At 34.3% G+C, this 15,162-nt stretch overlaps 1 protein-coding gene across 3 annotated transcripts in view; it reads left to right on the top strand.

Annotated features, from left to right (window-relative positions):
- Positions 1-14,884, top strand: part of Cdh18 (cadherin 18, type 2) — a 224,413-nt gene extending 209,529 nt beyond the window's left edge. The window contains exons 10-11 of one of the 3 annotated variants that reach the window (XM_013013850.1): positions 6,111-6,362; positions 14,199-14,884. In XM_013013850.1, the coding sequence (XP_012869304.1) occupies positions 6,111-6,362; positions 14,199-14,689 (743 nt within the window). In that variant the 3' untranslated portion in view covers positions 14,690-14,884. The remainder of the gene's footprint in view (positions 1-6,110; positions 6,363-14,198) is intronic. The other 2 variants (XM_013013851.1, XM_013013852.1) reach the window with 2 other exon arrangements.
- The last annotated feature ends 278 nt before the right edge of the window (positions 14,885-15,162 follow it).

The following is a 15,162-nucleotide window of genomic DNA, read 5'->3' as shown; positions in this document are numbered from 1 at the left end:
AAAAAAAAAAAAAAAAAAGAATGTTGAATATATCTTTGTGTTCTTAATAACTATTTTTCTCAGAAAGCTAGCTGATGAATTTGCTTGTAATTAATTGATTAGATTGTTAAACATTTGCTCCTTGTTTGAGCTCTTTGTATATCCTGAATAGTAACCATTTCTCCGTTGAATGGCTAGTGAAGACTTTTCTCCCTTTTCTAGGCTGTTATTTGATTCTAGAATTTGTTGCTTTTGAACTGCAGAAACATTTAATTTGATAAAATTCCTTTTGTCCATTCTTGCTCTTTTTTCTTGGAAAATGGACTTGTAATCCAGAAATAAATAAGCATGACTATATCCTTCAGAAATTTCTCTGTGTGTGCCCATATTAAGCTCACCGCTTGAAGCCTTGCATTAAAAAATAAATCTATTTGGTATTAATTTTAATTTGTTTCTTCTATTCTTCTCTGTTGGTCTTCATTTCTGTCTTTGTGCCAGGCTATTTCTGTTTCTATTTTGTATAGCAAATTTAAAGTCCATTGTTGTAATATCTCCAGTATGCTCTTCTTAATGCCAAAGGATTGATTTTGCTATTCTGATTCTTTCATGCTTCCATATGAATTTCTTTATTGGACTTCTATTTCTGCACTAAAAGGGCTTTTGGTCTATGATGATATTGCATTCATCTATAAATTTCTATTGGTGATGTAGACATTCATGTAATATTTATGCAAAAATCTTTATAATTATTTTGATTTGTTGCAGCTTATAGATTTTTTAATTGGTTGATACCATCTATGTTAACTTTATACATTTCAACAAGCTTTTTCATTTTATTGAATATATTTCAAAGTATACCTTAATGATTACCTTTATTTCATTGATATCTACTCTTCATCTCAATGTTATCAACTTAAGGCATTTTATTTATTTATTTTGGTTAGTTTGACTAAGGGTTTATGGATCTTGTGTACTTTTTCTAAAGTGCACCCCACTGTTTCATTTACTTTATTTTTTAGAGATATTTTAATATGTGGCCTTTTCTGTCTTTGAGATTTCCTCACCTTCTTCAGTGATAGGATTACAGATAGGATCCACTAAACCTAGTGATGCATACCATATTCTGGTATTTACAGTAATTTCTGCACTAGTATTTATAAATTATTTCCATGTAACTATTTATGATTGGTCTTGGTTTTGTAAGACCTTAGGCTATAATATTAGAGTATTTCATATCTTATCATTTAGAATTATATTTATTGTACCAAAAGGATTTAAGTTGTATTTTAATTTTTATTTAATTCTGGAATATTTTAAATTTATCACCATTTATTTCCACTTACCAGTTTTGTTCAGTGCTATTATTTGATATCATATGCTATTAAGGTTTCTGTAATTCCCCATGCTATTTATTTCAATTTTACTGAAGTGTGATGAGAGGAGATACAAGAAGTTATTGGAATCCTTATTACTTGCTCAGAGTTGATTTTGGTCTATAATTTGATCTGTTTTTAAAACATTCCAGGAGCTAATGAAAAAGAACATAAATTCTTTTTTTTTTCTTTTTTTTGGTCGGTCGCGGGGTACTCTGGGCCTGGGCGCTGACCCTCAGCTCTTCAGCTCAAGGCTAGCGCTCTACCACTTAAGCTACAGCGCCACTTCCGGTTTTTTTGGTGGTTTTATTGGAGATAGGAGTCTCATGGTCTCTCCTGCCTGGGCTGGCTTTGAACTGCGATCCTCAGATCTCAGCCTCCTGAGTAGCTAGGATTACAGGCGTGAGCTACCAGCGTCCGGCAAAAAACAAACGTAAATTCTGTAGCTGTTATAGGAAATGTTCCATGAAGCTTTTTTTGTCCATTTGATCTATGGAACAGTTTAACTCTACAGAGTGTTGATTTTCTATGTCAGGATTATCTATCTATGGGTGAGAATAAAGAAGTCACTCACTATTATTGTATCTGGATCTCTTCTTTTACTTGCATCTAATAGTGTTTGTTTTATAAAATTGAATATAAATGTATAAATGCTCTGTATCCTAGGTGATCTCTTCCGTTATTAAGGTAGGGTAACTTTTTGGTGTGAAGTCCACTGTGTTAGATATGAATCTAGCTCCTGATTATGTTCAGCTTCTCCTCATTTGTCAAAGCATTTTCCTTCTATTTACCCTCATTGTTATGTGTCTTTGCCTCTATTATTTTTACAGACAGCAAAAAGAGGTACTTTCTATGTAAATCGAACTAGTCTGAGTCTTTAATTTGGAAAATGTTAATAGCTAACATAAAAAGTGACTCTTAATTTCAGTATGCTTACAGTTAATTTGAATACTGTTGAACATGCAGAATTCATGTCTAATTTCTTCACTTTTTATAGAATTAGTTCTCATTTCAGGTCTGACTTTCTTTCACATGTGTGTGTGGGATTAATTTAATTGTCTTCTGATATGGTAAGCCAATATCTCTCGCAATTCAGAGTTGCTTTTAGTTGTGCATATCTTAGAAGGACTTTTTTCTCCATCAACTATAGTGTATAACTTTGCTGGAAATGTTAATATTTGTTGGCAGCTATTTCCTCTCTAATTTTGAAATATACAACTATATGGTTTCTTATCTTTTAGATTTTCTGAAGAGAAATCTCTGGAAAATCTTATGAGTTTTCCATTGTAATAAGGTAATGGTTTACTCTTGAAGCATTTTCAGAATATGTTCTTTTCTCTGTTACTGAAAATTTCACTATAAGAAGGAGTGGAGAATTCTTTATCCTTTTTATTCAATATGCTTCTTGTATTTTTATACCCATGCTTTTCAATAGACTGGAGACATTTTCAGCTGCAATTAGAATGAACATGTTTTATATAGTGAATGTCTTTTCTTTTGGATTTTGTCCCTCTATATGTTCCAGAGCTCCTGAAACTTGTAACTCTTTATTATTCTAAATGTAAAATATATATTTTACAATTTCTCTTCTTATTACCTAAAGTTAGGAAACTTCTCCATAACCCGAATGTTCTGGGATACAAATCCAGCATATTACCTATTCTTAATTCAAATCCAAATATTCTATGTCTAACTTCATATAAAATATTGCATGTTAAAGTTAAAAATCAGCACACGTATACCTTATGAATATTGTGAAGTTGACAATAACAATTCTCATCCCGACATATTCTTCCTTCAATATTCCCTCTGTGTATGCTGCTCCTTAAAATGTTTCTTTGATGGTAATGATTTAAAACTTTAATATTTTATTAAAATGTGCTCCATTTTTTGGAGATTTCTTATTGCTCTGATAACTTCACATTTTTAATTTCAACTGTATATGTACCTATAGCTCCACAAATGCAAACATAAATAGATTGACATATGTGTGTGCATTTAGGTTGGTTTATATTTACTCCTCCAATTTCACATTTTTGCTCAGTGATAAAAGCTTCTTGTTCATATTCAGTGAGCCTTTTGCCAAGTACATTTTTTGCAGTTCCCATGAAGTACAGAATATTCCTGTCAAGAGCTCACATGTCTGCTGTGCTGTCTTTCTACATGAAGTACTCTCTGCTTCCTGAATCCTCATTTCTTTATAAGGGTAAAAGCTTTAACTGGGAAAACTAAATGAAATGTCTCTATGTCATCAAGCTTTAGATCAAAAACTTAAAATTGCAATAGAAATACATTCTGCCTCGGGTTTCTAATCTTTTTGCAATCAATATCTTGATCAAAAACTAAAAGAGTGTAAGTCATAACAATAAATGTGAGTTAATTATGCCACTGTATGCTATCAGGTTAATCTATCTATCATTATTCTCTTGTCTGTTACCCTTCTTTAGTGGGGCAGTTATGAATTTCCTAAACATATTTAGCTTATACGTTTTCCTTAGATAAAATATTACTGAACAGAGATAATTTTAAATTAATTATGTTTGGTTAATTTTCATTATTTAAATATTTTTATTGTAAAGACACTGTACAGAAGGGTTACAGTTACATGAGTAAGGTAATGAGGACATTTCCTATCGAGCATTGTTACCCCTCCTTCGTTAATGTTAGACTTTCTGAAAGAATACCCCATAATGGACATTACCACAACAACACATAATGTAAATTTTCCTGTGAGCCTGTACAAAATAAACAGTATACATAGTATGTATGTATATAAATATATATTTGTGAGTATATGTGTACCTTATGTCTCTCATATATATGTGTATATATATGAGAATATATATGTATATATACATACATATATATATATATATATATATAAAATGTTCATTCAACAGTGTAAAAACTCCTTTCCAATTTCTCATTTAATTATATAATGTTTTTTCATTCAACAATTCAATCCCATTCATTTGTGGATATATATATTTTTCTGAGTTTCCTACTACAATTGAATATTGAAAAACTAATTCACATTCTATTGTACTAATTTAGAAATGTGCCATCAAGAAAATTCACTGCATTAAATTGTGAACATCCTAACTATACATACATAAAAGAATTTCCCAATGTCAATAATAACACTTACCATGCCAGGCTCTGGCAGCTCATGCCTGTAATCCAGGCTACTCAGGAGGCTAAGATCTGAGGATCTCGGTTCAAAGCCAGCCTAGGCAGGAAATGCCATGAGACTTGTATCTCCAATAAAGCACTAGAAAACTGGAAGTGGTGCTGTGGCTCAACCAGTAGAGCACTCTCCTTGAGCTAAAGAGCACAGGGAAAGTGCCCAGGCCCAGAGTTCAAGGCCCATGACTGACAAAAAATTACAATAATAATAATAATACAGACTGATATAAAAAAGATCTTTTAATCTAATTAACAATTTTTAGAGTAAAGTAATTAACTCAAAGGGCCTCACTGAGTTCTTTGGGAATCTGACTCTTAAATGGAGTTGAAATTTGAGGATTTTATTAAAGCCTGATCACCATTTATACTCCAAAGTAAATGGAAAGAAAAGATTGGACTGATGGACAAACAGAACTAATACACAGCTCTAATGCCTCTTACTGTCATAAGAAAATGCTGAAATTAATCTTGGTATTCAGTACTCTCTGCAACAGGTGGGAAATTCCCTGACTTGTGTAAGCTAACTTCAGTGAGCTAATGTTTCTGTGTTGTTCAGTTATCTTGGGTCACCTGAAAATCTGTAGGAAACACATCTTTCCACCAGAGGATTTGCTCAGCATATTGCATGTGTGAACTCTGAGTAGACATTGTGTAATGATTATTAATAATGATAATTAATAATGCTCTCAAGGACATCAACACCAAGTTTAGGTGAATTGGTAAAGATATAATGTGACACCGTAATTGTGAGCAAGAGAGCAATGATGCTGGAATGTAGACACGCTCTGGAGAACTTACATTCTAGGACTCCTGTTTTGTTTTTTTTTAAGTTATTTGTTATTATGGAAGTGATTTCCCCTAGAAAGTAAGGCATTAACTACTTTCTCTCTTTAAAATCATGTGGGTTGATTTAAATGTATCCTGCCTACATTTAAAACAGTACATCTCAGTTAAAAAGCACATAAGTGGTTTAACTACTTTTTAATTATACCTTCCACATGACATGATGTGTTACTATACAATAAGAACTTTATATGATAGCTAAGCTTTTAAAGGTTATTAGATTCATCTAAGTATTTCTATAGAATATTATGCATGCTCATAGCCCTAGACATTTTTGGAGCATGAACATCACCTGACCGGTGAGCTAGCCATCTATGCAGGTCTGCTCCTGTCACTGTAATCAAAGTGCAGGCATGTAGAAGTTCCCAAGTACATACCATAATGTTTAGAATGTACTGGCTTGGGGCTATTTGGGTCCTTGGATTGTTTTAACCGCTGGGGCTCGGGGTTTATCTACAGAGTATTTATTGCTCTCTCTCGCCTTTGTCTTCTAACTCCTTCCCCCACCTGTAATGTGGCTCTGTTTCTTTCTTTCTTTCCTTTTAATGCAGCTCCTCAATTTCAGCACCACAAGTAGCTCTTCTCAGCCCTTGTCCCTTGTGTTCCCTTGTCCATCCCATAAGCTGACAATGGAAAGATCACACACATCCATTGTATCCATGAAGGGAAATGTGTCTCTTGCGTGGCAGCCTCACTAAGTGCATTTTGTCTTGCTTGTGTCTGTCATAGATAACACAGCCAGCATTCTGACAAGGCGGAGGAGATTTAGTCGAAGTGTTCAGGATGTGTATTATCTGCCCGTTACGGTCTCTGACGGTGGAATCCCCTCTCTCAGCAGCAGCAGCACCCTCACCATCACGGTCTGTGCCTGCGAGAGAGACGGGCGCGTGCGGACCTGCCGTGCAGAAGCCTTCCTGTCGTCGGCTGGCTTGAGCACAGGAGCCCTAATTGCTATCCTTCTCTGTGTGCTCATTCTCCTTGGTAAGTTCGAACCTTGTGTTCCATACGCTGGCAAAGTCCTGAACCAGAAAGGGCACTGATCACTGATCGGTGTGTTAGAAATGCCTGGTGCATGAGACATCGCGTTCCACGACTGCCTTCGAGCTTGTATGATACTCCATCAAGACGTCCTCGAATTTACAGGGGATAGGAGCACTGAGCTCACGGGGATCTGGATGGAGGCTGACATAGTGAAGAATAAGTTTTAGGGGAAAAAATAATGTATCTCTAATCCCATCTTGGAAACAATGTTACATTTTGTTTCCATGAATGTAAATGATGAAACAAAGGCTGAGTAGGACCCCCTTCCTTAGATGAGATTACATCAAATCAGCTGGTTGTGGTGCCATAGGATCATTAGGAGTAGAGATGGAATGCACACGGGGAACATCGTAGAAACAATATTGTACATTGGGAGTTTACTGAGTGTAGGCATTACATGATCGATATACAAACAGACATAGACACAGACATATTCATACACACACCCATATACACATGAAGTGACAATGGAAATGCTTGTTTAACTATTGTAAGGACTTCTCTGCACATTAGTATCTGTTTACACTATGTATGCACATATCTACATCATCTATATCTATATCTACATCATCTATAACATCAATATATACATATACCTATTAAAATATATCTGCAACCAAATCTAAATGAATATTCTATATTTTTTCAAAATATCAATCATAAATTTCAGCTAAGGTTATTTTGTTGTTGTTTTGTTTTATTTCTGGTCTTGAGGCTTGAACTCAGGCTGGCTAACCACACACAATCTTCACATCTCAGACTCCTGAGTAGCTAGGATTACAGGCATGAGCTGCAGGTACCCGGCACTAAGTTTTAATATATTGACTGTAAACCACTTTAGACAGTTATATTAAGTTTTATTTAATTTCATTAATGGAATTTTATTAAGTTTGATAATTTAATTACATTTTCTTTGTTCAAAAACTTTGTCTTATTTAAAGTGATTTGTTTTAGTAGTGTAAATGAAACAATATTCATAGTCAAACATATTACTATAAATCTTTAAATAAACATATAGAACAAAATATATTTTTAAAAAGCAGAAAGAAAAAGAAGATACCAATTTCAGGCCTTACTCTATGAAAGACAGATATAATCACTTCATTTTCATAGTATGTAGAAAGTACTTTCTTACGTTTCCTGTGTGTTCTAGCTCTTCTTACTTTCTCTTAGAAGGCATACCACTTACTATTTTTCTAAGTACTTTGAGATCATAAAGAGAAAACATTTGTTGTGAAGTGAATATTTATTTGCATGGAACGTATCTGTTTTGTCCCTGGGAAAAAGGCAAGCAGGTGTGTAGACGGAATGCACATTAAGTTGGAAAAGAGCTGAAGAATTAAATGGAGATGAGTCCATATATGCTTTTATTGGATGCACAAAGTTTGGAGTCTTTGATCTGAACATGTAAAGAAAAGTTTAAAACAAAAGTCCAATCATACATTGTTTAATGCAAAAGTGTTCATTTATGAATAAATTTGAGAACAGACTTCATAATGCCAAGAGATAACAGGTAAAACTGTTAAGAAGTTGTCAAGTATCTCATATATATTATGATTTGGAAGATTGTATTGTGAGACAGACCAAGAGAAATGAGGAACATCAAAATGTTTTATATTCAAGTGACCTTTCATAACTTAGATGCATAGATGAATTAGAACACTCTCTAAGAAAATCAATCATCTCTTATTCAGAGTAGACTGATTTTCCTTGAGCTAGCGACCTTCAAAACATGTTAAACACATATAATTAAATCAGACTATGGGGAGACACCAAATGCAGAGTAAGCTGTGCAATAGTCCTCTAAGGCAAATCAGGTGAAATTGAGCAAAACAGCAAGGAAATCAGAAAGAGAAAAATTAGTAGAGTGCCACAAACATTGAGGGAAAATTGAGGTGTCAGAAACAGAACACTATATGGCACAAGTACATTGATCTCATAATCAGTATCAAAGGCTGTTTGAGATGAAATTAATCATTAACATGAATAATTATGACTATCAGGGTGGAATGTGGAGTTTTTGTGTATCACAGAAAATGATGTTTCATCACAGTAGACTCTTCTTGTGGATACACAATACAGAAGCTATCAAGAGTATCGTATATTTGAAATCCTTTTATGTCTTTATGCCCCTATCAATACTAACATATTTTAGCTTATGCTTTTGAAAAGTTGAGGAGAAAGCAAAATTATATAATAACAAAAAAAGAAACTTCTAGAACCCTCTCACATTCCTGGCTGACATGAGAGTCTCATTGATTTTCATAGATTTGTTTCCAGAATGATTACTCTAAAAGAGAGCTCATTTAGAGAAAATGTGTTATTTTCAATCTCATTTGCTTTTACCATCATAAAACTCTGTAGATAAAAATTATAAATGAAAAAATTTAATGTTACATGTTAATATACCCTGCATAAAAGGATAATTTATTATTTCTTGAAAATAATGTAGTCTACCAATTGACTTTCATGAACTTGTTTTTAGACTTCTAGGGTAGTTAACCAGGCATTTAAAATATATACTATGCTTCAGGCTAAGGAAGGTAGCCATTTAATATATGTACTTGTATCTAATCAAATATTATATTTAGTATCCCATAAACATTGCATAATTCTCATTGTCAGGTTTAAATCATCACTAATTATCTTTTAATTTATAGCTTTCATGGCATTATAAACATTTTATTGTTATTCTGAAAATAACTGGCTAACAGATTCAGAACGTAATCATCTGTAATTATAAATTAATGTTAAAGTTAATTTTTGAGCTTATAATTTTCATGGAAAATATCAATAATAATTTTGAGTAACAATGTTTAATGTAGAGCTTATCATTTAAAACTGATATGCAACTTTAATCACTATATGAATTGTGAAATTAGCATTTTAATATTGAATGTTATTTTAACTATTAGCTTTATATTCATAAAAATGACAGGGTTTGTATAAAACCAGCCCTAATTTTAACAATGATTATCTGTGATTTCAGGTAACTGAATATATAACTCTCCCATCATATTTCTGAATCTGTGAAAAATGTTTCATATAAAGTCATTATGTTGAAAATGAACTTTTTAACTTTGGTGGGGTGGAGGGTTGGATGGAGGGGGGGGAGGGGGAGGATGGGAAGGGATGGGAAGGGGAAACAAAGGAGGAGGCTACAATCTTGCCCATGTAATTGTAACCCCTCTGTACAGTATTTTCACAATAAAACAAAAAGTAGAGCTATGGCTCAAATGGCTGAACTCTAGCTTTGAGCACAAAAGCTCAGGGACAGTGCCAAGCAAAAAAAAAAAAGATATTAAAGTTTTCTGTCAAATTTTACATTGTTTATTTTTGTTTTATTATAAATTACATTTTATTTAGCAATTTTCAATGTGGCTACATTCAATCTATCTGTTTATATATCATTCATCCAAAGACTATACTTTTAGACAGCCCAAGATTTTGTGACTCAGGTCAGGTTACTTTTGTGTAGAGTACCTTTCCTAGACCTATTTCATTTGATGAACAGGAGAGGTATTTAGGGTTTTCTGAAAGAGTAGTACAAGGAGATAGCTCTTTCCTTCTCAAGGACCTGACATTATGTACCCAATCCTGTTTGATCCTTTGCCAGTGGGACCAGAGCAGCTGTCTGAGAAAGTTTTATCCAGACTAGACATCAGAAGTTATAGGTTATGAATGAAAGTCTCTGAAGCCATAGGTTCTGAATTAGAACACTGCCATACTCATGTCTCCAAACTTCATTCTGTTGACTTAGTTAATGACTGCATCTGGAATTCTCCCTAGTCATAGAAACACAGTCTTAGAGCAGAGGGCAGTGGATGTGAAAAGAGAAATGTAATGGACTGGGAGAGAGTAGAGAAATGTCAGTCTGCTTATTTGCTAGGTCATCCCTAAAGTATCTTCAAAAACCTAACATTTCCATGAAAGCTTCCATGGGCAGATGCAATGTAACAGGATAACCAAAATAATTTTTCTGACTTGAAAAATCTTCCAATCTAGCACATTTTATATCAAAATATGGTGATATAAAAAGATTCAACTGTCATTTAAAGTTAAAAAGAAGACTCTTCAATACAAATAATTTGAAAATACATTATGTGTTATGACTTCGATTATATGAGGTTCCAAGTTATGAAACTGAAATTCCCATAGTATTTGTAGCAGGGGAATGACCATATATCTATTGTATATCGTAAGAATATTATCATACAGTCATTCTCTCAAGACACTATGTTAGAATTTAATTTTACAACTTGGGGGAGGGGTATGGGGAAGGGAAAGTGGGAGAAAAATGAAGGAGGGAGTAACAATATTCAGCAAGAAATGTACTCACTATCTTATGAAACTGTAACCCCACTGTATATCAGCTTCACAATACAATAAAATTAAATTTAAAAATTATATAATAAAAGGAAAAGTAAATGAAGTACAATATACTTATTTAAACATCTAATATAACATACAATGAAAATTCTGTCCAAAATTGAATATTAGAGAAGAAAAAGTATTTGCCAAATCAGAATGGAACATTTGTCTTAGAATAAAGATTTCTTAAAAGTACTAACAATTATTAAATTTTCAATCCAGAAAGTATACAAATAAGTTACCTAAGAATGTACCCCAAGTCCTAGAAAAGTTAGAGGGTAGGGGCTGGGGGGGAGATGGAAAGGGATGGGAAGGAGAAACAAAGGAGGAGGCAACAATGCTTGATAAGAAATGTACTCATTATCTTGCCCATGTAATTGTAACCCCTTTATATGGTATTTTCACAATAAAAAAAAGAAATGATAAGGCTAAGTTGCCATTAAAACAAAACAAAACAAAACTCCAAATTAACAGGCACAAAACTATAATAAAGATCATGTTAGAAATGAATAATATGGAGGCAAAAAACAATACAGAATTAATAATAGAAAAAATTTTAATACATAATAATTATCCTTACTTCTTTTCATTTGATACACTTTGATATTGAGATTGGGAAAATATTTAGTTCAGCTAACAAATATTTAAAAAATATTTTCAGGAATTATTAGGAAGTTTTTGGTATTAGTAAAATAGGATTGATAGTTAAAATATTTATAATTGATTTTCTTAGCAGGGTTCTTACTTTCATGAGGAATCAGATAACACAAATATCACACTATCACTTTCCCACAGATTTATTTTTCATTAATTCAAAAGAGAAATATTTGTGGCACATCTCCTTTAAACCATCTGTTCCAGAAGTCCTTGATAACAACAATTTGTGGAATTCTTCATATCCATGATTTATCATTTTTCTCTTAATTTGAATTTGCTTTTAACTACAAAGACCAGAATCTATGTGTGTCCTGATAACTTGATATCATGATGTCTGCTACTTCCCTTTACTCCTAGATTTTATATTTTGTATGTTGGCCCTTACATTAAAAAATGTTTACATTATTAAGAAATAACTATATATGGAAAGGAGACATTTCTTTTTACTCAATGCTCCAATTAGTAACTGTATTTTAAATTAAAATATAGCCAGAATATTTTCTTACCTTTTGGAGAATAAGCATATGTATGCCATCATATTAAAAACAGCATTGATCTTCTGATTTCATAAGAGCACTGGATAATTGTAGTACTGCAATATTCCACAAATGTTGGGGCAGGATGGACATCAGTTCCATACTTTTCTTCTATGTGTGTTGATATAAATTCTCTTCACATCAACAACCAATCATTTGAACATATAAGAAAAAATAACAATTTATTTTAAAACATGAGAAATCTTAATCTAGTGAATTAGATAATGAGTTGAGATAGACTGTTCAATTCTCATTTAATCATAAACATGGACAGAGACTCACAGCATAAAGGAAGTCTGGATCTCTGAACACAAGGAAGTGAATGGAAGTTATTATTAAGGTCTTTGAATTAGAAGCCAAAGGTGAATTGATACTGAAAGAAAGACAGAGTGAAGTACCCAAAAATGAGTATGCTTTCATTATCCTTGCTTTTATTACACTTGGTAAAGTGTAATAAAGGCCATCTTTTAGCTTTTACCCATTCCAAATAAAATTAACAATGTTTTATTAAAGAATACATGTAAAACAATTTGCTAGATAAAATGTGGTATGACCATATGAATGTGAATTTTATACAAACAAATCTGCATGTAGATAAATATTTCTACAGGTGGCATACATATGGAATGTGAAACAATACTAAAGTTTGTATGGAATAATTCTTTCTATTTGATAGTAAGTAGTTTAGTATCTAAAATAATATGATTTAAACATAAAACAAAACACCCAGAGCTCATTTTTGTCATCTATCTGTTGGCTTTAACATTATTGATAATAATAACTAATTCATCATTGACTGCAGTAAAACTTGACTTATCATTCCATTATCTATATACTTATCAATCTGTCTTTCTTTATCTGTTTATCTATGTAATTGACTAAGCATCTAATTGTATTGATATTATATAATATATATTCTATAAAGTGGAACATGTTAATAAAAACACAATCACCTCTGTTATAAGAAATCAGATACAATCTCATTTCTTCAAACCTGCCATCACTTCCATTTTTCCACCTTAGTTTTAAGTGTAAATTCTAGGATACCTCTGCCCCTTTATTTCTAATTAAAGAAAGACACTCTGTAGTTTAAATACTCTGTAGTTTAAATACTTTATTTACATGAAGAGCATTGAAAAACTGAAAAATTCCTGTGAATCCTGAATTTTCTACCAGAACTTAATATTGATGGTTAGATAGTCAAATGCAATAATTTGTGTGTGATAGTGTTTTTCAGAAAGACAATTCACCAAATAGAAAACCACATGCAAAATCCTTACTTTAACTTTCTAAGAAGCCCCAAGAATTTCCAATTAATTTTTATTTTTATTTTATTTTTTGCTGGTCTGGGGCTTGAAGTCAGGCCCTCAGCCTCTTTGTGCATAAGGCTAGCACTCTACCCCTTGAGCTGCAGCACAACTTCTGGCTTTTTGGGGTTTTTTTTGAGTAGTTTCATAGGATATAGGAGTCTCATGACATTTCTGCCTGGGTTGGCTTTTTTTTAAATTTTTTTTGGTTAGTCATGGGATTTTTAATCAAGATTTGGGCACTAACCCTGAGCCCATTTGCTCAAAGCTTATATTCTATCATTTTGATCCTCAATGTTACTTTTGGTCATTCTGGGGCTGGCTTTGAACTGAGATCCTCAGATCTCAGACTCCTCTGTAGCTGGAATTACAGGCATGAGCCACCAATGCCCAGCCCCCTTTCCAATTATAAAGAAATTTGTTATACCAGTCTTTCTCATGTGCACCTAAAATGATTGTGCATCTGTAACTAAACCAAGACATCATTTTGGTTTTCCGGCAACATAGCATGCAGCCTTTCCATTCACCTTTTCCTTCACATTAAACACTGAAAAGTTATGGTGTAATGTAAGTCAAGAAATCTCTGCTTAGAAAAACGATAGTATCATGGTTTTCTGCAGAACACTTTTCACAGGATTTCATTGGGGGCAATAATTCATATATATATATATGCATATATATACACATACATATATACATACATATATACATACATACATACAGACAGACAGACATATATATGTAAATTCTGAGTCACCAACGTTCCTTGGTGGTGTTGAGCTAATGCAGGGAGAACCTGGTGTGGAAAGTGGGTGGTGACAGAGAATGGAACTTGCAGATGTCCAGTCTATAAGAACGTTATGGAAGCATCCCTAACTCTTTCTCTTTTGTCTTTCCCCCTCCAGCAATTGTAGTGCTTTTTATCACCCTGAGGCGCAGCAAGAAAGAGCCCCTGATCATCTCGGAGGAGGACGTGCGGGAGAACGTGGTCACCTACGACGACGAGGGCGGCGGCGAGGAGGACACCGAGGCCTTCGACATCACGGCCTTGAGGAACCCTTCTGCGGCCGAGGAGCTCAGGTACCGGCGGGACATCCAGCCCGAGGTGAAGCTGGCTCCCCGGCCCCGGGCACTGTCCACTCCGGACAGCATCGACGTTCAGGAATTTCTTAGGCAAAGACTGGCCGAAGCAGACCTGGACCCCAGCGTGCCCCCGTACGACTCCCTGCAGACGTATGCCTACGAGGGGCAGCGGTCAGAGGCTGGCTCCATCAGCTCCCTGGACTCGGCCACGACGCAATCCGATCAGGATTATCACTACCTTGGAGACTGGGGGCCCGAATTTAAGAAGCTAGCAGAACTCTATGGAGAAATAGAATCTGAAAGAACAACTTAGCCGGGGAGGGGAGGGAGGGCGTGGATGGTTACCACTGGGAGCAGGTGCTGTCTGAGAGAGTGGAGACCCGACCTCAGCCATGACCAGGAGGAAGACGCAGAATTAGACCCGGGACCCCAGCAAGCTGTGCGCAGCTCCTGTAGAAACAAGTGCCCTTTTGATGATCAACACTGGGGGATTTCATTGAGAGAAAGTCAACTATATAGAGAAAGAAAAGTACAGAGGGAAAAAAAAAAGCTATTGTTCCTTGTGTATATTTTCAATTGCTCAATAAAGTCTGTGGTCCTGTTTAATTAAGAATCCCTGAAAGTAAGCCACACAATGATTATTTCTTTCCACTCTTTGTCCTTTCCTCCTCAAGTATAACTGAACAGAGGGACTTACACATCGCTGACAGCCATGACTTCCAGGGTAGGGTACACTGCTGAAGGAAACTGGTGAAGGTGATCGTGGCCTCTTTTCCTCCACTTCTG

This window comes from Dipodomys ordii, unplaced genomic scaffold (assembly GCF_000151885.1).
Source record: "Dipodomys ordii isolate 6190 unplaced genomic scaffold, Dord_2.0 Scaffold21, whole genome shotgun sequence".
NCBI classification, from domain to species: Eukaryota; Metazoa; Chordata; class Mammalia; order Rodentia; family Heteromyidae; genus Dipodomys; species Dipodomys ordii.
The sequence above is the reverse complement of the archived record's forward strand: the minus strand, read 5'-3'. Positions and strand labels throughout refer to the sequence as shown.